Below are 23,431 nucleotides of genomic sequence, written 5' to 3' on the forward strand. Positions count from 1 at the left end.
GGAGAGAAGTAGAGAGAGAAATGGAAAGAGAGACGGGGAGAGAGAAAAAGAGCGGGGGAGAGAAGTAGAGAGAGAAATGGAATGAGAAAAAAAAAGAATAAAGTGACTTGACATTAAATTGCATCATCAGGTGGTCTTCTCATTATCTTCCCATATTGTGAAGGGAGAAAGAGCGAAATGGTGGGGGTGAGTCAGGGGCGAGGAGGGGGCGAGGGAGAAGTTACGGGAGGTTACTTCTTACCCCTGTATACCCAGAACTTTCCACAGCAATGACTGATGTAGGGGTGAGTTAGGGGCGAGTCAGGGGGTGAGTCAGGGGCGAGGAGTGTGGTTCTTACCCCTACATCCATCAGTACTCTCCACAGCAGTGATTCTATGTAGTAGTTAGTTCCTCCTACTATGATGGGCAGCTTCTCTCTGCTGTACAGGTCCTCGATGTGGGCTGGTTAAGGAAACACTGATTTACCCTACTAAATAAATTACACACACTTTCAATAAGAATAGAATGTTTCTAAACACTTCATTAACGTGGATACTACCATGATAACCCTGAATGAATCATAAATAATGATGAGTGAGAAAGTTAAACGCATAAATAGCATACCCTCCATAAAATGCTAACCTCTTACCATTACAATAACAGGGGAGGGTAGAATTTTATATCATACCCCCAAGACATGCTAACCTCTCACCATTACAATAACAGGGGAGGTTAGCATTTTATATCATACCCCCAAGACATGCTAACCTCTCACCATTACAATAACAGGGGAGGTTAGCATTTTATATCATACCCCCAAGACATGCTAACCTCTCACCATTACAATAACAGGGGAGGTTAGCATTTTATATCATACCTCCAAGACATGCTAACCTCTCACCATTACAATAACAGGGGAGGTTAGCATTTTATATCATACCACCAAGACATGCTAACCTCTCACCATTACAATAACAGGTATATGAACTATATATACACCGATTTACAAAGTATACAAGACCAGTGATCAGAGAGCTGATGATAGGCTCATAGGAAGTCTCTCTCTCTCGGGATAATGAGATATCTTATCTGAGAAGTTAAGGCCCATCAGCTATCATCACTCACCTCCCCCTCGCACAGACAGACACACACACACACACACACACACACACACACACACACGTCACCACCCTGCCTCACTCTGCACTCCCTGAGGAGTGAGAGAGAGATGGAGAGAGGGAACATGAGCCTGTGGGAGAGACAGATGGATGGAAAGAAATTCTGACAGTGAAAGTAGGAGGGCTAAAGAGAAAGGGGGGGAGAGAGAGAGAGGGGAAGGGACGGCGAGAGAGAGGGAGAGCACGAGGAAGGGAGGGAGGGAGAGCGAGGAAGGGACGGAGAGAGTGAGAGAGAGAGAGAGAGAGAGAGAGAGAGAAAAGCAGGAAATGATGCAAGAGAGATGCAGACAGAGGCAGAGAGACAGAGAGAAGCAGAGAGAGATGTGAGCAGCATGTTAAACGGACAGAGAATGACCGGTCATGATAGTATGTTTTTCTCCTCTCTCATCTCACCGTGGCCCAATCTCTTCCTCTCGCTCTCTTTTACTCTCCATTCCTCTACACCTCTTCGCACTTCCTCTTCGCACACAGTCTCTCTCACCCTCCCCCCCGTCTCTCTCACCCTCCCCCCCCGTCTCTCTCACCCTCCCCCCCCGTCTCTCTCTCACCCTCCCCCCGTCTGTCTCTCTCACCCCCCCCCCGTCTCTCTCACCCTCCCCCCCCCGTCTCTCTCTCACCCTCCCCCCCGTCTCTCTCTCTCACCCTCCCCCCCGTCTCTCTCTCTCACCCTCCCCCCGTCTCTCTCTCTCTCACCCTCCCCCCGTCTCTCTCTCTCTCACCCTCCCCCCGTCTCTCTCTCTCTCACCCTCCCCCCGTCTCTCTCACCCTCCCCCCGTCTCTCTCTCACCCTCCCCCCGTCTCTCTCTCTCACCCTCCCCCCCATCTCTCTCACCCTCCCCCCCATCTCTCTCACCCTCCCCCCGTCTCTCTCTCTCTCTCTCTCTCTCTCTCACCCTCCGTCTCTCTCTCTCACCCTCCCCCCCGTCTCTCTCTCTCTCACCCTCCCCCCGTCTCGCTCTCTCTCACCCTCCCCCCGTCTCTCTCTCTCACCCTCCCCCCCATCTCTCTCACCCTCCCCCCCCATCTCTCTCACCCTCCCCCCGTCTCTCTCTCTCTCTCTCTCTCTCTCTCTCTCACCCTCCGTCTCTCTCTCTCACCCTCCGTCTCTCTCTCTCACCCCCCGTCTCTCTCTCTCACCCTCCCCCCGTCTCTCTCTCTCACCCTCCCCCCGTCTCTCTCTCTCTCACCCTCCCCCCGTCTCTCTCTCTCTCACCCCTCCCCCGTCTCTCTCTCTCTCACCCTCCCCCCGTCTCTCTCTCTCACCCTCCCCCGTCTCTCTCTCTCTCACCCTCCCCCCGTCTCTCTCTCTCTCACCCTCCCCCCGTCTCTCTCTCTCTCTCACCCTCCCCCCGTCTCTCTCTCACCCTCCCCCCGTCTCTCTCTCTCCCTCCCCCCGTCTCTCTCTCTCACCCTCCCCCGTCTCTCTCTCTCTCACCCCTCCCCCGTCTCTCTCTCTCTCACCCTCCCCCCGTCTCTCTCTCACCCTCCCCCTCTCTTTCTCTTCACCGACACACAAGGGCTGCACTGATACTATCATTAGTCATTACAGCTGAAGCTACTGTGCTGCACACACACAATCCTCGTTTGCAACAGAAATCCCTGTAAGGACAGTAAAACAGCCCCACGAGGACAAAGGCTATTTTAGGCTTAGTGAAAATAGTATTTTTACAAAGAGAGTAAAACATATGCTGTGTGTGTGTGTGTGTGTGAGAGAGTGAGAGAGTGTAAAATCAAAACGTTTATTAGTCAATTATCGTTTCGCAGATGTTATCGTAAGTGCAGCGAAATGCTTATGTATCTTGCCCCAATATCTAGCCATACAACAACAGAATAACAATACAACATAAAACATTTATAACACACAAAAGAAAAAGAAGACATCAGAACGAGGGTATTGAATATAAATAAATGTAAACTGAACCAAAAAAATATATATAAAAACGCAACAATTTCAACGATTTTACTGAGTTACAGTTCATTATAAGGAAATCAGTCAATTAAAATAAATGTATTAGGTCCTAATCTATGGATTTCACATGACTGGGGAATACAGATATGCATGTTGTTGGTCACAGATACCTTAAAAAGAAACAGACCTCAGGATGTCGTCACGGTATCCCTACGCATTCAAATTGTGTCCGTAGCTTATACCTGCCCCACACCATAACCACCACCACCACCACCACCACGGGGCACTCTGTTCACAACGTTGATATCAGCAAACTGCTCGGCCAATACGACGCAACACACATACGGTCTGCGTTTTATGAGGCCGTTTGGATGTACCGCTAAATTCTCTAAAAACGACACTGGTAGAGAACATCAATAAGGATGCACGATATATCTGCGAACATATCGGAATCGGACGATATTAGCTAAAAAAAAAAAAGCCAACATCGGTATCGGCCCGAAGTCGAGTTTAACGCTGATGTGCAAAAAAAAAAAAAAAAAAAAAAAATCGATGTCAAAGCTGACGGTGCATACCTCTATAAAGTAGGTAGGTGATGTATTGACGCCACGTAAAATGTTGCGCCACGCGTGCAACACAGCATTATTCCTAACCTAGCCCACAACGTCTGCGGTGTGGATCTGCTGTGCAATCAAACAAAGTCATTTGAAAGAGTAAGAACATTTCAGCGAGATCAAAAAAGGTGAAACCCATTAAAACCAAGATAATGGAATTCATTTTCCCTTGACAATCAACCGTTGTCTGTCCTGGGTGATGTTGGCTTTCGCCGACTGGTCGAGCACCGGTACACACTAAACGTTACCAAGTGCCCTATTTTTCAGATGTTGCCCTACCGGAGTTACACAGTAACAGCGTCACTGCTTTAAGCTTCATCGTTTTTTGGGGGGGGATGGAAAATACCAGATATCGGTATCGGCCAAAAATATATCAGTGCATCACTATAAATGAAAATTCAATTCTCTTGCAACAGCTCTGGTGGACATTCGTACAGTCACCATGCCAATTGCATGGCCTTTTGTCCCCGGCACAAGGTGCACCTGTGTAATGATAATCAATTTAATAAAACACAGAAGACGAGCAAAATGGATAAAAGAGTGTGGTGGTATAGCAGGAACAGCGACATCTATTGGTCAAAACCCAGTACTACTTTATGGTAAATAATATAACCGACTTGAATTACTAATTTCCCTGAACAGCGAGAAAAAAAAAAAAAATAAATAAAAAAATCACCAGATTCAAAGGGAATAAGTTACATAGTACGTAGATGCAATACTCCAAGCCGCAGTGTCTTACTACTTTGTCAAACATAGAGAACTGATGCTGTATACGGGTTGTTGGGTTGTGGAGGGTTCCGTGGGTTGCTTTAAAACATTTAATAAAAAATGATTAATGTCTTACTCATTGGTATGTTAACATTATTGAAGTGACCAGTGTTAAGTGACGTGTGTGTGTGTGTGTGTGTGACCAGACTGCCCGCGTACACCGTCGTGCGCATGTTCATTTTTGTCCACCCACACCAGATAAAAAAAAAAATCAGGACACGCAGGTTGAAATATCAAAAGAAACTCTGAATTGACTATATTAATTTGGGAACAGGTCAAAAAGCATTAAACATGTATGGCAATTTAGCTAGCTAGCTTGCTGTTGCTAGCTAATTTGTCCTGGGATATAAACATTGGGTTGTTATTTTTACCTGTAATTCACAAGGTCCTCTACTATAACAATAATCCACAGATAAAAGGGTAAAAGTTTGTTTCTAGTAATCTCTCCTCCTTCAGACTTCTTCTTCTTCTTTGGATTTTATATGGCGGTTGGCAACCAACTTTAAGGTGCATTACCACCACCAACTGGACTGGAGTGTGGACCTCAGTTCATCTGTCAAATCACCCACGTGGGGAAATGCTCCTAACAACCAATGAGGAGATGGGAAGAGGTGGGACTTGCAGCGCGTCAAGCATCACAAATACAACCAAGTTGACGTGCGCGAGCAATGATTGAATAACATGTTTAGATTTATTTTTGCAACGCATCGCGAGCGGTGTGGTCCACATGTCTCACCCATACAGGAAGTACAATCATAAAGGATATGAGAGCCAGGGCCCTGTTCCTGAAGTCTACCACAGTGTAGCTGCTGACCAGGGGATCCACGAAGCTGATCATGTGATGAGTGCACTGGGCACGCTCCTCAGCCGTCACCTTATTGGTTATGATGTCCAGCCCGCGATACACCTGAGGAAGACAGAGAGAACCAAATCAGATGTCAAGATCGACAAGGCAGAAAAGTTGTCCGTTAAATGTGCTTCAAGATACCAATCGAACCGCAATTAACACAAAACGTTGTAGAGTGAGTTAGACACAGTAGCCAATAACAGAACAGCCACTGAGCTAAGCAGACCCACGGGTACTGACACCGTCGGATAACAGAACAGCCACTGAGCTAAGCAGACCCACGGAAAATGACACCGTCGGATAACAGAACAGCCACTGAGCTAAGCAGACCCACGGGTACTGACACCGTCGGATAACAGAACAGCCACTGAGCTAAGCAGACCCACGGGTAATGACACCGTCGGATAACAGAACAGCCACTGAGCTAAGCAGACCCACGGGTAATGACACCGTCGGATAACAGAACAGCCACTGAGCTAAGCAGACCCACGGGTAATGACACCGTCGGATAACAGAACAGCCACTGAGCTAAGCAGACCCACGGGTAATGACACCGTCGGATAACAGAACAGCCACTGAGCTAAGCAGACCCACGGGTAATGACACCGTCGGATAACAGAACAGCCACTGAGCTAAGCAGACCCACGGGTAATGACACCGTCGGATAACAGAACAGCCACTGAGCTAAGCAGACCCACGGGTAATGACACCGTCGGATAACAGAACAGCCACTGAGCTAAGCAGACCCACGGGTAATGACACCGTCGGATAACAGAACAGCCACTGAGCTAAGCAGACCCACGGGTAATGACACCGTCGGATAACAGAACAGCCACTGAGCTAAGCAGACCCACGGGTAATGACACCGTCGGATAACAGAACAGCCACTGAGCTAAGCAGACCCACGGGTAATGACACCGTCGGATAACAGAACAGCCACTGAGCTAAGCAGACCCACGGGTAATGACACCGTCGGATAACAGAACAGCCACTGAGCTAAGCAGACCCACGGGTAATGACACCGTCGGATAACAGAACAGCCACTGAGCTAAGCAGACCCACGGGTAATGACACCGTCGGATAACAGAACAGCCACTGAGCTAAGCAGACCCACGGGTAATGACACCGTCGGATAACAGAACAGCCACTGAGCTAAGCAGACCCACGGGTAATGACACCGTCGGATAACAGAACAGCCACTGAGCTAAGCAGACCCACGGGTAATGACACCGTCGGATAACAGAACAGCCACTGAGCTAAGCAGACCCACGGGTAATGACACCGCCGGATAACAGAACAGCCACTGAGCTAAGCAGACCCACGGGTAATGACACCGTCGGATAACAGAACAGCCACTGAGCTAAGCAGACCCACGGGTAATGACACCGTCGGATAACAGAACAGCCACTGAGCTAAGCAGACCCACGGGTAATGACACCGTCGGATAACAGAACAGCCACTGAGCTAAGCAGACCCACGGGTAATGACACCGTCGGATAACAGAATGTGCCAACTGGGTGTCAGCGTCTCGAACACGTTTACGGAATTTCTCGGAATGCTCAGATGCTCCTAAAGGGGATCATGTTCTGGTCTCTCTCTCCCCAGGCTCCCTACACATTCATGTACTGTAGTCTCTCTCTCTCCCTCTCTCCAGGCTCCCTACATATTCATGTACTGTAGTCTCTCTCTCTCTCCAGGCTCCCTACATATTCATGTACTGTAGTCTCTCTCTCTCTCCAGGCTCCCTACATATTCATGTACTGTAGTCTCTCTCTCTCTCCAGGCTCCCTACACATTCATGTACTGTAGTCTCTCTCTCTCTCTCCAGGCTCCCTACATATTCATGTACTGTAGTCTCTCTCTCTCTCCAGGCTCCCTACACATTCATGTACTGTAGTCTCTCTCCCTCTCTCCAGGCTCCCTACACATTCATGTACTGTAGTCTCTCTCTCTCTCCAGGCTCCCTACACATTCATGTACTGTAGTCTCTCTCTCTCTCTCTCCAGGCTCCCTACATATTCATGTACTGTAGTCTCTCTCTCTCTCCCAGGCTCCCTACACATTCATGTACTGTAGTCTCTCTCTCTCTCTCCAGGCTCCCTACACATTCATGTACTGTAGTCTCTCTCTCTCTCCAGGCTCCCTACACATTCATGTACTGTAGTCTCTCTCTCTCTCTCCAGGCTCCCTACATATTCATGTACTGTAGTCTCTCTCTCTCTCTCCAGGCTCCCTACACATTCATGTACTGTAGTCTCTCTCTCTCTCTCTCTCCCAGGCTCCCTACATATTCATGTACTGTAGTCTCTCTCTCTCTCCAGGCTCCCTACACATTCATGTACTGTAGTCTCTCTCTCTCTCTCTCCAGGCTCCCTACATATTCATGTACTGTAGTCTCTCTCTCTCTCTCTCCAGGCTCCCTACACATTCATGTACTGTAGTCTCTCTCTCTCTCTCTCCAGGCTCCCTACATATTCATGTACTGTAGTCTCTCTCTCTCTCTCCAGGCTCCCTACATATTCATGTACTGTAGTCTCTCTCTCTCTCTCCAGGCTCCCTACATATTCATGTACTGTAGTCTCTCTCTCTCTCTCTCAGGCTCCCTACATATTCATGTACTGTAGTCTCTCTCTCTCTCTCAGGCTCCCTACATATTCATGTACTGTAGTCTCTCTCTCTCTCTCCAGGCTCCCTACATATTCATGTACTGTAGTCTCTCTCTCTCTCTCTCTCCAGGCTCCCTACATATTCATGTACTGTAGTCTCTCTCTCTCTCCAGGCTCCCTACATATTCATGTACTGTAGTCTCTCTCTCTCTCCAGGCTCCCTACACATTCATGTACTGTAGTCTCTCTCTCTCCAGGCTCCCTACATATTCATGTACTGTAGTCTCTCTCTCTCTCTCCAGGCTCCCTACATATTCATGTACTGTAGTCTCTCTCTCTCTCTCTCTCCCAGGCTCCCTACATATTCATGTACTGTAGTCTCTCTCTCTCTCCAGGCTCCCTACATATTCATGTACTGTAGTCTCTCTCTCTCTCTCCAGGCTCCCTACACATTCATGTACTGTAGTCTCTCTCTCTCCAGGCTCCCTACATATTCATGTACTGTAGTCTCTCTCTCTCTCCAGGCTCCCTACACATTCATGTACTGTAGTCTCCTCTCTCTCTCTCCAGGCTCCCTACATATTCATGTACTGTAGTCTCTCTCTCTCTCCAGGCTCCCTACACATTCATGTACTGTAGTCTCTCTCCCTCTCTCCAGGCTCCCTACATATTCATGTACTGTAGTCTCTCTCTCTCTCCAGGCTCCCTACATATTCATGTACTGTAGTCTCTCTCTCTCTCTCCCAGGCTCCCTACACATTCATGTACTGTAGTCTCTCTCTCTCTCCAGGCTCCCTACATATTCATGTACTGTAGTCTCTCTCTCTCTCTCCAGGCTCCCTACACATTCATGTACTGTAGTCTCTCTCTCTCCAGGCTCCCTACACATTCATGTACTGTAGTCTCTCTCTCTCTCTCCAGGCTCCCTACATATTCATGTACTGTAGTCTCTCTCTCTCTCTCTCAGGCTCCCTACATATTCATGTACTGTAGTCTCCCTCTCTCTCTCCAGGCTCCCTACATATTCATGTACTGTAGTCTCTCTCTCTCTCTCCAGGCTCCCTACATATTCATGTACTGTAGTCTCTCTCTCTCTCTCTCCAGGCTCCCTACATATTCATGTACTGTAGTCTCTCTCTCTCTCTCTCCAGGCTCCCTACATATTCATGTACTGTAGTCTCTCTCCCTCTCTCCAGGCTCCCTACATATTCATGTACTGTAGTCTCTCTCTCTCTCTCCAGGCTCCCTACATATTCATGTACTGTAGTCTCTCTCTCTCTCTCCAGGCTCCCTACACATTCATGTACTGTAGTCTCTCTCTCTCTCTCCAGGCTCCCTACATATTCATGTACTGTAGTCTCTCTCTCTCTCTCCAGGCTCCCTACACATTCATGTACTGTAGTCTCTCTCTCTCTCCAGGCTCCCTACACATTCATGTACTGTAGTCTCTCTCTCTCTCCAGGCTCCCTACATATTCATGTACTGTAGTCTCTCTCTCTCTCTCCAGGCTCCCTACACATTCATGTACTGTAGTCTCTCTCTCTCTCTCTCTCTCCAGGCTCCCTACATATTCATGTACTGTAGTCTCTCTCTCTCTCCAGGCTCCCTACATATTCATGTACTGTAGTCTCTCTCTCTCTCTCTCCAGGCTCCCTACATATTCATGTACTGTAGTCTCTCTCTCTCTCTCTCCAGGCTCCCTACATATTCATGTACTGTAGTCTCTCTCTCTCTCTCCAGGCTCCCTACATATTCATGTACTGTAGTCTCTCTCTCTCTCTCCAGGCTCCCTACATATTCATGTACTGTAGTCTCTCTCTCTCTCTCCAGGCTCCCTACATATTCATGTACTGTAGTCTCTCTCTCTCTCTCCAGGCTCCCTACATATTCATGTACTGTAGTCTCTCTCTCTCTCTCTCTCTCCAGGCTCCCTACATATTCATGTACTGTAGTCTCTCTCTCTCTCCAGGCTCCCTACATATTCATGTACTGTAGTCTCTCTCTCTCTCCAGGCTCCCTACATATTCATGTACTGTAGTCTCTCTCTCTCTCCAGGCTCCCTACACATTCATGTACTGTAGTCTCTCTCTCTCTCCAGGCTCCCTACATATTGCCTAAATTTAGTGTGGGGGGGAGAAAACATTGACATAACAGAAGGCAGGCACACCATCAGTAATGAGAACATAACGCTCCCTAAAATTACCAGACATCATACCACTTCCTCACACACACACACACACACACACACACACACACACACACACACACACACACACACACAGTGATAGAACGATCAACGTGTTCTCCTAGTTGTCAGTGTGTGTACCCATCTCCCTCTGTGCCCGTCAGCGCAACAGGAAACACGGTCCGCTGACAACGATGAGAGCGTGGGGGGGGGGGCTGCTCCTTTAACACACGTGGTGTCAAACTCATTCCACGGTTTTTAACTTTCAATTAAGACCGAGATAAGAAGGTGAGGCAAGTTCTATACTAATTAGTAACCTTGACTCATCGACCGAGTAAAAAATGGAGAAGTGGAAACACGCAGACAGGACCTCCGTGGAATGAGTTGGACACGTGCTCTGAGGAATGTTCCACCGACCTAAGAGGGTGGGATCGATATCAAAAATGAAATGGAGAGATAACGCGGCTAAATGGATAGATAAAAGCGACAGACCTCAACGAAAAGGCTCCTGGAAACTCTAATTAGTACAAAAAGGATTGTAACTGACAGTGCTTAATCTGTGCCTGGCGGGGTAATAGTCACGCCCTGCTAGGAGAGGAGACACTGGAGAGGAGACAGTGGAGAGGAGACAGTGGAGAGGAGACAGTGGAGAGGAGACAGTGGAGAGGAGACAGTGGAGAGGAGACAGTGGAGAGGAGACAGTGGAGAGGAGACAGTGGAGAGGAGACAGTGGAGAGGAGACAGTGGAGAGGAGACATAGGAGAGGAAACAGTGGAGAGGAGACAGTGGAGAGGAGACATAGGAGAGGAGACAGTGGAGAGGAGACAGTGGAGAGGAGACAGTGGAGAGGAGACAGTGGAGAGGAGACAGTGGAGAGGAGACAGTGGAGAGGAGACAGTGGAGAGGAGACAGTGGAGAGGAGACAGTGAGGTGGAAAAAGAAGAGACAGTGTAGAGAGAGGAGGAGACAGATGAGCGAGAGGAAAGGAGGCAGAGGACAGGAGTGAGTGAGTGAATAGTAGTGGAGACAGACAGGGGAATGTGGCTCTAATTTGGAGCCGCGATCCTCAACGGCTCCCTGATTTAGAGAGCTTTGGTCCTCACACACAGCTCTCACTATTCAAAAGAGCTCGTCTCTCTCTCTCTCTCTATCCACTCCTTCCCATCTCTCCGGCCAGTCTACTGTATCCACTCCTTCCCATCTCTCTCTCCAGTCTACTGTATCCACTCCTTCCCATCTCTCCGGCCAGTCTACTGTATCCACTCCTTCCCATCTCTCCGGCCAGTCTACTGTATCCACTCCTTCCCATCTCTCCGGCCAGTCTACTGTATCCACTCCTTCCCATCTCTCCGGCCAGTCTACTGTATCCACTCCTTCCCATCTCTCCGGCCAGTCTACTGTATCCATCACAGGTTAGCGTTTCTCGTCATGAATCTTGTTCTGGAGGCATCTCTGCAGAGTGATCATGAGCTAGCACAGCCACAAAGCTATCAGAAATCATTCAGTTCTGCCTCCGGAACAAGATTATTACCAATCCCGCAAGGTATGACGTCAAACACCCAGAAAAGGCTACTCTCCTCGATGTTATCGTCACAAATAATCCTGATAGGTATCAGGTCTGGTGTTTTCTGTAATGACCTTAGTGATCACTGTTTTACAGCCTGTGTTTGTAATGGCTGCTCAGTGAAATGACCTGTCCTGATTCGTCAGACTATTGCTAAAAAAATAATAATAATAATAATACTTTAATGAGCAAGCCTTCCTTCATGACCTGGCCTCTGTAAAATGGTATAGAATCAGTTTGATCCCGTCTGTCGAAGACGCTTGGACCTTATTTTTTATATATTTTCAGTGGTAATGTTAACAAACACACCGACATAAATAAAATAAGAATTAAAAACATGATCTGGCAGAGTTACTCCACCTCGGCACACGTACACTCAGGCTGACTGGCTCTCGATCGGGCAAATGAGAAATAAGTTCACTCAGGCTGTCCGGAAGGCCATAGTTACTTACTTTGAGGAACAGTTCTCTCTCTATGGGTCTAACCCCAAGAATTCTGGAAAACAGTTAAAGACCTGGAGAATAAACCCTCCTTACAGCTGCCCATGTCCCTTAATGTTGATGTGGTTGTTACTGACAAGAAGGACATGGCTGAGCTCCTTAACTTCACTAGAGTAGGGGGCAGCATTCGGAATTTTGGATGAAAAGCGTGCCCAAATTAAACTGCCTGCTACTCAGGCCCAGAAGCTAGGATATGCACATAATTGGTAGATTTGGATAGAAAACATTAAAGTTACCAAAACGGTTAAAATAATGTCTGTGAGTATAACAGAACTGATATGGCAGGTGAAAACCTGAGGAAAACCCATCCAGGAAGTACTATTATTTTGAAAGACTTATTCCATTGAAAGCCTATCCACCATACAAAGTAGGACCCAGTTCACAATCTCTATGGCTTCTTCTACATGTGGCCGGTCTTTAGGCATTGTTTCAGGCTTTTACTCTGAAACATGAGGGCGATACAGCACTTTCAATGAGAGGACAGTGGACATTTCCAGACATGAGTCCAGCGCGCGATCAGGAACGCGTCTTTCTTGTTTCTCCTTTTCTATTGACGAAGCTATTGTCCGGTTGAAATATTACTGATTATTTATGACAAAAACCTGAGGATTGATTTTAAACATCGTTTGACATGTTTCTACAAACTTTTATTGTACTTTGACTTTATGTCTGGGTGTTGAGAGAGCGCTTTGTGCCTTTGGATTACTCAACGCGCCAACAAAACAGAGGTTTTTGGACATAAAGAGGGACATTATCGAACAAAACAAACATTTGTGTAACATGGAGTCCTGGGAGTGCAACCATATGAAGATCAAACGTAAGTGATTAATTTAAATCGCTATTTCTGACTTTTGTGAGTCCTCTCCTTGGCTGAAAAATGTCTGTATGGTTTCTTGTGGCTCGGCGCTGTCCTAACAATCGCATTGGGGTGTTTTCGCTGTAAAACCTTTTTGAAATCGGACACTGTGGTTGGATTAACAAGAAGTTTCTTTAAAATGGTGTATAATACTTGTATGTTTGAGGAATTTTATTATGGTATTTCTGTTGTTTTGAATTTGGCGCCCTGCAATTTCACTGGCTGTTGTCGAGGTGGGACGCTAGCGTCCCAATGATACCAGAGAGGTTAACCTCTATGGGACCGGCGGGACGAATTCGTCCCACCTACGTAACATCCACTGCCAGCCTGTGGCGCGATTTTCAAAATCTTCAAAATCCTATTACTTCAATTTCTCAAACATATGACTATTTTACAGCCATTTAAAGATAAGACTCTCGTTAATCTAACCACACTGTCCGATTTCAAAAAGGCTTTACAACGAAAGCAAAACATTAGATTATGTCAGCAGAGTACCAAGCCAGAAATAATCAGACACCCATTTTTCAAGCCAGCATATAATGTCACCAAAACCCAGAAGACAGCTAAATGCAGCACTCACCTTTGATGATCTTCATCAGATGACAAGCCTAGGACATTATGTTATACAATACATGCATGTTTTGTTCAATCAAGTTCATATTTATATCAAAAACCAGCTTTTTACATTAGCATGTGACGTTCAGAACTAGCATACCCCCGCAAACTTACGGGGAATTCGCTAACATTTTACTAAATTACTCACGATAAACGTTCACAAAAAGCATAACAATTATTTTAAGAATTATAGATACAGACCTCCTCTATGCACTCGATATGTCCGATTTTAAAATAGCTTTTTGGTGAAAGCACATTTTGCAATATTCTAAGTACATAGCCCAGGCATCACGGGCTCGCTATTTAGACACCCGGCAAGTTTAGCACTCACCATAATCATATTTACTATTATAAAAATGTCATTACCTTTTGTTGTCTTCGTCAGAATGCACACCCAGGACGTCTACTTCAATAACAAATGTTGGTTTGGTCCAAAATAATCCATCGTTATATCCGAATAGCGGCGTTTTTGTTCGATGCGTTCCAGACACTATCCGAAATAGTAAAGAAGTGTCGGCGCTTGGCGCAATTCCTGACAATAAAATTCAAAGTATTCCATTGCCGTACGTCGAAGCATGTCAACCGCTGTTTAAAATCAATTTTTACGTCATTTTTCTCGTAGAAAAGCGATAAAATTCCGACAGGGAATCTCCTTTTCGGCAAACAGAGGAAAAAAATCCCAAAGGCGGGGGCGGTCGGGGTCACGCGCATAAGCTAGTGTCTCTTGAAGGGCCACTTGAGAAAGGCGATAATGTGTTTCAGCCTGGGGCTGGAATGACGACATTCTCTTTTTTCCCGGGCTATGAGAGCCTATGGACGACGTGGGAAGTGTCACGTTAGAGCAGAGATCCTTAGTAAATGATAGAGATGGCAAAGAAGTTCCAGAAATGGTCAGACAGGCCACTTCCTGTAAAGGAATCTCTCAGGTTTTGACCTGCCATTTGAGTTCTGTTATACTCACAGACACCATTCAAACAGTTTTAGAAAATTTAGGGTGTTTTCTATCCATATGTAATAAGTATATGCATATTCTAGTTACTGAGTAGGAGTGGTAACCAGATTAAATCGGGTATGTTTTTTATCCAGCCGTGTCAATGCTGCCCCCTAGCCCTAACAGGTTAACCACCACTTCATTAAATCAGGATTCCTATTTGACACAGCCATGCCTCCTTGCCCGTCCAACATTTCTTCATCTTCTAATGTAACTATCCCCAATGCTTCTCCCTCTTTTTCCCCTACAAAGTTTCTCTCTGCAGGCAGTCCCTACTGAGTCCGAGGTGCTAAAGGAACTCTTGAAACTTGACCAAAAACCATCTGGGTCAGATGGTTTAGAACATTTCTTCTTTAAGGTTGCTGCCCCTATCATCACCAAGCCTCTCTCTCCTTTCTGGGGAGGTTCCCATTGCTTGGAAGGCAGCCAAGGTTCGTCCTTTATTTAAAACAAAACTCTTTGGGATTGGGGGCGGTATTTTCATGTCCGGAGGAAAAGTGTGCCCAAAGTAAACTGCCTGCTACTCAGGCCCATATCATTGGTAGATTTGGATAGAAAACACTCTTAAGTTTCTAAAACTGTTAAAATTATGTCTGTGAGTATAACAGAACTGAAATGGCAGGCGAAACCCCAAGGACAAACCATCCAGGAATTGTTTTTTAAGTTCACTGTGTTTTCTAAGGGAAACCAGATTTATGAGGCACTTGCTTGCAGTTCCTATGGCTTCCACTAGATGTCAACAGTCTTTAGAAATTAGGTTGATGCTTTTCCTTTGAGAAATGAAGAAGTACGGCTATTCAGAATGAGTGTCAAGCCAAGTGGACTCTTGTTTGGGGCACGCGACCTGGAGCTCGCTACACTTTGATTTTATCCGCTATTGAACACAGTATATTCCGTCTTAAATTTTATCGATAATTTACGTTTTAGGATACCTAAGGATGGATTAGGAAAGTTGTTTGAAATGTTTGGACCAAGTTTACAGGTAACTTTAGATATTTTGTAGTCATGTTGGGAGAGTTGGAACCGGTGTTTTTCTGAATCAAACGCGCCAAATAAATGGACATTTTGGGGATATAAAGAAGGGTGTATATCGAACAAAAGGACCATTTGTGATGTTTCTGGGACATATTGGAGTGAGTGCCAACAGAAGAAGATCTTCAAAGGTAAGGCATGAATTATATCGTTATTTCTGACATTCGTGTCGCACCTGCCTGGTTGAAATATGATTTATGCGTTTGTATGATGGGGTGCTGTCCTCAGATAAATCGCATGGTTTGCTTTCGCCGTAAAGCCTTTTTGAAATCTGACACGGTGGCTGGATTAACAAGAAGTTAAGCTTTGTTTTGGTGTATTGCACTTCCGCTAGCAGAACGTCTAGCCGTAACAGGTTAAAAGGGGGAGATGAAGCTGATTATAACTGTTATAGGCCTATTTCTATTTTGCCCTGTTTATCAAAAGTGTTGGGAAAAACTTGACAATAATCAACTGACTGGCTTCCTTGATGTCTTCAGTATTCTCTCTGGTAGGAAATCTGGCTCCCCACCCAGGTTATGGATGCGTCACTGTAACCTTAAAAAGGCACTCGATGTCACCATTGTCCTTGATTCTAAGCAATGTAGTGCTGCTAATTTTATTGACTTGGCCAAAGCTTTTGATACGGTAGACCATTCCATTCTCATGGGCCGGCTAAGGAGTATTGGTGTCTCTGAGGGGTCTTTGGCCTGGTTTGCTAACTACATCTCTCAAAGAGTGCAGTGTATAAAGTCAGAAAATCTGCTGTCTCAGCCACTGCATGTCACCAAGGGAGTACCCCAAGGCTCAATGCTCTTCTCAATTTACATCAACAACATAGCTCAGGCAGTAGGAAACTCTCATCCATTGATATGCAGATGATAGTCTTACACTGAGCTGGTACCTCCCCGGATTTTGTGTTAAATGCTCTACAACAAAGCTTTCTTAGTGTCCAACAAGCTTTCTCTACCCGTAAACTTGTTCTGAACACCTCCAAAACAAAAGGTCATGTGGTTTGGTAAGAAGAATGCCCCTCTCCCCACAGGTGTGATTACTACCTCTGGGAGTTTAGAGCTTGAGGTAGTCACCTTATACAAGTAATTGGGAGTATGGCTAGATGGTACACTGTCCTTCTCTCAGCACATATCAAAGCTGCAGGTTAAAGTTAAATCTAGACTTGGTTTCCTCTATCGTAATCGCTCCTCTTTCACCCCAGCTGCCAAACTAACCCTGCTTCAGATGACCATCCTACCCATGCTAGATTACGGAGACATAATTTAAAGATCAGTAGGTAAGGGTGCTCTCGAGCGGCTAGATGTTCATTACCATTCGGCCATCAGATTTGCCACCAATGCTCCTTATAGGACACATCACTGCACTCTATACTCCGTTTTTTTTTTTACATTTTAGTTCACCTTTATTTAACCCTATGGGGCCAATGAGTCCTATGACCCCTGGTCAAAATTACAGCATTACATATGGAATAGGTACTGTTTATAAGGAATAGGTAGTGTATATAGGGAATAGGTCATGTATATTGGGAATAGGTCATGTATGTAGGGAATAAGTACTGTATATAGGGAATTTTTATTTTACCTTTATTTAACCAGGTAGGCCAGTTGATAACAAGTTCTCATTTACAACTGCGACCTGGCCAAGATAAAGCAAAGCAGTGCGACACAAACAACAACACAGTTACACATAAACAAACGTACAGTCAACACAATAGAAAAATCTATGTTCAGTGTGTGCAAATGTAGAAGATTAGGGAGGTAAGGCAATAAATAGGCCATAGAGGCGAAATAATTACAATTCAGCATTAACACTGGAGTGATAGATGTGCAAGTAGAAATACTGGGGTGAGTCTCCTGCTGAGTCTCCCGCTTCAGTGATTTTTGCAATTCGTTTCTGTCATTGGCAGCAGAGAACTGGAAGGAAAGGCAGCTAAAGGAGGCGTTGGCTTTGGGGGTGATCAGTGAAATATACCTGCTGGAGCGCGTGCTACGAGTAGGTTTTGCTAGCAAAGACTTATAGATGACCTGGAGCCAGTGGGTTTGGCGACGAATATGTAGTGAGGGCCAGCCAACACGCGCATATAGGTCGCAGTGGTGGGTAGTATATGGGGCTTTGGTGACAAAACGGATGGCACTGTGATAGACTACACCCAGTTCGCTGACTAGGGTGTTGGAGGCTATTTTGTAAATGACATCGCCGAAGTCAAGGATCAGTAGGATAGTCAGTTTTACGAGGGTATGTTTGGCGGCATGATTGAAGGAGGCTTTGTTGTGAAATAGGAAGCCAATTCTAGATTTAATTTTGGATTGGAGATGCTTAATATAAGTCTGGAAGGAGAGTTTACAGTCTAACCAGACACCTAGGTATTTGTAGTAAACTGTACACTGGTCATCTCTGTATACCTGTCGCAAGACCCACTGGTTGACGCTTATTTATAAAATCCTCTTAGGCCTCACTCCCCCCTATCTGAGATATCTACTGCAGCCTTCATCCTCCACATACAACACCCGTTCTGCCAGTCACATTCTGTTAAAAGGTCCCCAAAGCACACATATCCCTGGGTCGCTCCTCTTTTCAGTTAGCGACTGGAACGAGCTCAACAAACACTCAAACTGGAGAGTTTTATCTCAATCTCTTCATTAAAAGACTCAATCACGGACACTCTTACTGACATTTCTGGCTGCTTTGCGTGATGTATTGTTGTCTCTACCTTCTTGCCCTTTGTGCTGTTGTCTGTGATGAAAAGGTCACCGGTTTCCACAATAAAATACCCAACGGTTATTATTACCGTTTCAAATGTTAATTATCATTAAAACCGCGTTTGATTTTAGTACGGTTTTGAAAAACTGACGGTAAATACTGTCCAGCATCAACCAAAGTTAGCAACACTCCATTCCAGCAGAACAGGATCCACTGGTGGAGGGGCCCCATCCATTCCAGCAGAACAGGATCCACTGGTGGAGGGACCCCATCCATTCCAGCAGAACAGGATCCACTGGTGGGGTGGAGGGGCCCCATCCATTCCAGCAGAACGGGATCCACTGGTGGGGTGGAGGGGCCCCATCCATTCCAGCAGAACGGGATCCACTGGTGGGGTGGAGGGGCCCCATCCATTCCAGCAGAACGGGATCCACTGCTGGGGTGGAGGGGCCCCATCCATTCCAGCAGAACGGGATCCACTGGTGGGGTGGGGGGGCCCCATCCATTCCAGCAGAACAGGATCCACTGGTGGGGTGGAGGGGCCCCATCCATTCCAGCAGAACGGGATCCACTGGTGGGGTGGAGGGGCCCACCCATTCCAGCAGAACGGGATCCACTGGTGGAGGGACCCCACCCATTCCAGCAGAACGGGATCCACTGGTGGGGTGGAGGGGCCCCACCCATTCCAGCAGAACGGGATCCACTGGTGGGGTGGAGGGGCCCACCCATTCCAGCAGAACGGGATCCACTGGTGGGGTGGAGGGGCCCCACCCATTCCAGCAGAACGGGATCCACTGGTGGGGTGGAGGGGCCCCACCCATTCCAGCAGAACGGGATCCACTGGTGGGGTGGAGGGGCCCCATCCATTCCAGCAGAACGGGATCCACTGGTGGGGTGGAGGGGCCCCATCCATTCCAGCAGAACGGGATCCACTGGTGGGGTGGAGGGGCCCCATCCATTCCAGCAGAACAGGATCCACTGGTGTGGTGGAGGGGCCCCATCCATTCCAGCAGAACAGGATCCACTGGTGTGGTGGAGGGGCCCCATCCATTCCAGCAGAACAGGATCCACTGGTGTGGTGGAGGGGCCCCATCCATTCCAGCAGAACGGGATCCACTGGTGGAGGGGCCCCATCCATTCCAGCAGAACAGGATCCACTGGTGGGGTGGAGGGGCCCACCCATTCCAGCAGAACAGGATCCACTGGTGGGGTGGAGGGGCCCACCCATTCCAGCAGAACAGGATCCACTGGTGGAGGGGCCCCATCCATTCCAGCAGAACAGGATCCACTGGTGGAGGGGCCCCATCCATTCCAGCAGAACAGGATCCACTGGTGGAGGGGCCCCATCCATTCCAGCAGAACAGGATCCACTGGTGGAGGGGCCCATCCATTCCAGCAGAACAGGATCCACTGGTGTGATGGAGGGGCCCCATCCATTCCAGCAGAACAGGATCCACTGGTGTGATGGAGGGGCCCCATCCATTCCAGCAGAACAGGATCCACTGGTGGAGGGACCCCATCCATTCCAGCAGAACAGGATCCACTGGTGGGGTGGAGGGGCCCCATCCATTCCAGCAGAACAGGATCCACTGGTGGAGGGGCCCATCCATTCCAGCAGAACAGGATCCACTGGTGTGATGGAGGGGCCCCATCCATTCCAGCAGAACAGGATCCACTGGTGTGATGGAGGGGCCCCATCCATTCCAGCAGAACAGGATCCACTGGTGGGGTGGAGGGGCCCCATCCATTCCAGCAGAACAGGATCCACTGGTGGGGTGGAGGGGCCCCATCCATTCCAGCAGAACAGGATCCACTGGTGGAGGGGCCCCATCCATTCCAGCAGAACAGGATCCACTGGTGGAGGGGCCCATCCATTCCAGCAGAACAGGATCCACTGGTGGAGGGGCCCCATCCATTCCAGCAGAACAGGATCCACTGGTGGGGTGGAGGGGCCCCATCCATTCCAGCAGAACAGGATCCACTGGTGGAGGGGCCCCATCCATTCCAGCAGAACAGGATCCACTGGTGGAGGGGCCCCATCCATTCCAGCAGAACAGGATCCACTGGTGGAGGGACCCCATCCATTCCAGCAGAACAGGATCCACTGGTGTGATGGAGGGGCCCCATCCATTCCAGCAGAACAGGATCCACTGGTGGAGGGGCCCCATCCATTCCAGCAGAACAGGATCCACTGGTGGAGGGGCCCCATCCATTCCAGCAGAACAGGATCCACTGGTGGAGGGGCCCCATCCATTCCAGCAGAACAGGATCCACTGGTGGAGGGGCCCCATCCATTCCAGCAGAACAGGATCCACTGGTGGAGGGACCCCATCCATTCCAGCAGAACAGGATCCACTGGTGGAGGGGCCCAATCCATTCCAGCAGAACAGGATCCACTGGTGGAGGGACCCCATCCATTCCAGCAGAACAGGATCCACTGGTGGAGGGACCCCATCCATTCCAGCAGAACAGGATCCACTGGTGGAGGGGCCATGCATCAGAGCTGCCTCACCTGGCCAGGGTTGCCAGGAAGCTTTTGTGCATCCCAGCAACCAGCGTTCCATCAGAGAGTTCAGTGCCAGCGGTCACGTCGTTTCCACTCGCAGGGGAAAACGTTTTTTACATTTCAATCCCATGGCCACATTTTAATATTTACGCACACAAAAAGTGCATAGTGCTGCTAATTGTATTTGTTGTATGTTGGTTTTCAATGTAAAACTTTGGTGAAATGATTTCAGGGTATCAATACTTTTTGAACATTTCCAGCACGTTTGAAATATACTGCGATAATACAGATAACACAAATACAGATAAGACATAACACAGATAACCGTGATAATTTTGGTCACTATAATCGTGATATGAAATGTTCATAAAGTTTCATCTCTAGTATGTACCGCGTTTTGAGCTGCTACCATGTTGTTGTTACCATGACGCCGTCTTGGGTCTCTTTATGTCGTGTCGTCTCTCTTGTCCTGTGATTTGTCTAATATTTATTTTTTACATTTTTTGATCCCAACCCCCACACGAGGCCTTTTGGTAGGCCGTCATTGTAAATAAGAATTTGTTCTTAACTTGTGTGTATATATATATATATATATATATATATATATATATATAAATAACTAACCTTTTAACTAGTTAAGACTCATCCCAATAAACATGAAACTGCTTTTCCACCCAGCTCTCTCTCCTTAATTTGAACTAGTCTGTTCTATCCTATTCTATGCTGTGGTGGGTTTGTATCTTCAGCTACTGAATAAGACCAGCCTAATCCCCAACAGCTGCCTGCCTGTGTGTGTGTGTGTGTGTGTTCAAGTCCTTCTGATTGAATCTCTACTAAATGAGGACAACTAGTCCCAGGAGAGACAGCCAATAAGACAGGGAGAAGGAGAGAGGAAGGAGGAGAGGAAGAACGAGGGAAAGGTTGTAAGTAGACCGAGCAGAGATCTATTAGTGGTGTGTTTGACGTATTTGAGATAACAGATCGGGCTCCGTAACTAAATGAAGGCCTCACCACTAATCTCATTTATGTCTCCATTTCATTTGTCTTATGTTTTGATAGGAGGCTCCTCTCATAGGCATATATGGGTTTTGGCGGGGCACTTGAGGGGCGACGGCATTGGAACATTGGTTTATGGGACAGTACAAATTTCTTACTTGGGCAACGCCAATCGGCGGGTGAAGGTGTGCTTTAGGACGCTAAAGGCATCCCTTATATGATAGTATCAGGGACAACAATCCCTTCTGGGATGTTGGAACGGGAAACCTGGAAGACTACTTAGAGACGTCTACAGTATGTTTAATAGTATATATATATATATATATATATAAATTGTGAACACCACTTCAAATTTGTGGATTCGGCTATTTCAGACAAACCGGTTGCAGAAAGGAGTATAAAATTGAGCACACAGCCATGCAATCTCTATAGACAAACATTGGCAGTAAATTGGCCTTTCTGAAGATCTCAGTGACTTTCAACATGCCACCTTTCCAACAAGTCAGCTGGTCAAATGTGCGCCCTGCTAGGACGCTCAGCAAGGAATAAGCCACTGCTCCAAAACAGCTATAAAAAAAGCCAGACTACGGTTTGCAACTGCACATGGGGACAAAGATGGTACTTTTTGGAGAAATGTCCTCTGGTCTGATTAAATAAAAATAGAACTGTTTGGCCATAATGACCATCGTTATGTTTGGAGGAAAAAGGGGGAGGCTTGCAAGCCGAAGAACACCATCCCAAACGTGAAGCATGGAGGTGGCAGCATCATGTTGAGGGTGTGCTTTGCTGCAGGAGGGACTGGTGCACTTCACGAAATATATGGCATCATGAGGTAGGAAAATTGTGGATATATTGAAGCAACATCTCAAGACATCAGTCAGGAAGTTCAAGCTTGGTCGCAAATGGGTCTTCCAAATGGACAATGACTCCAAGCATACTTCCAAAGTTGTGGCAAAATGGCTTAAGGACAACAAAGTCAAGGTATTGGAGTGGCCATTACAAAGCCCTGACCTCAATTCTAAAGAAAAATTGTGGGCAGAATTGAAAAAGCATGTGCGAGCAAGGAGGCCTACAAACCTGACTCAGTTACACCAGCTCTGTCAGGAGGAATGGGCCAAAATTCACCCAACTTATTGTGGGAAGCTTGTGGAAGGCTACCTGAAACGTTTGACCCAAGTTAAACAATTTAAAGGCAACGCTACCAAATATTAATTGAGTGTATGTCAACTTCTGACCCACTAGGAATGTGATGAAAGAAATAAAAGCTGAAATAAATCATTGTCTCTACTATTATTCTGACATTTCACATTCTTAAAATAAAGTGGTGATCCTAACTGACCTAAAACAGGGAATTTGTACTAGGATTAAACGTCAGGAATTGTGAAAAAAACGGAGTTTAAATGTATTTTGCTTCAGTGTATGTAAACTTCCGACTTCAACTGTCAGCTTTTACATCGGGGGTTAAACTAGACATCGGCCAATACCGATGCTGGCATTTTTAGCTAATATCGGACGATATGTTCACCGATGTATCGTGCATCCCTAGCTGTAATGTAACAAAATGTGGGAAAAGTGAAGGGGTCGGAAAAC

At 46.9% G+C, this 23,431-nt stretch overlaps 1 protein-coding gene across 4 annotated transcripts in view; it reads right to left on the reverse strand.

Moving 5' to 3' along the window:
- The window catches only part of trit1 (tRNA isopentenyltransferase 1), a 61,632-nt gene that overhangs the window by 21,195 nt on the left and 17,006 nt on the right, over positions 1 to 23,431 (reverse strand). For 2 of the 4 annotated variants that reach the window (XM_045709514.1, XM_045709512.1), the window contains exons 2-3: positions 5,216 to 5,356; positions 339 to 437 (exon numbers count right to left, since the gene is read on the reverse strand). In XM_045709514.1, the coding sequence (XP_045565470.1) occupies positions 339 to 437; positions 5,216 to 5,356 (240 nt within the window). Of the gene's footprint in view, positions 1 to 338; positions 438 to 5,212; positions 5,357 to 23,431 lie in introns of all 4 variants that reach the window. The other 2 variants (XM_045709515.1, XM_045709513.1) reach the window with 1 other exon arrangement.

This window comes from Salmo salar, chromosome ssa27 (genome assembly GCF_905237065.1).
Source record: "Salmo salar chromosome ssa27, Ssal_v3.1, whole genome shotgun sequence".
Lineage (NCBI taxonomy): Eukaryota > Metazoa > Chordata > Actinopteri > Salmoniformes > Salmonidae > Salmo > Salmo salar.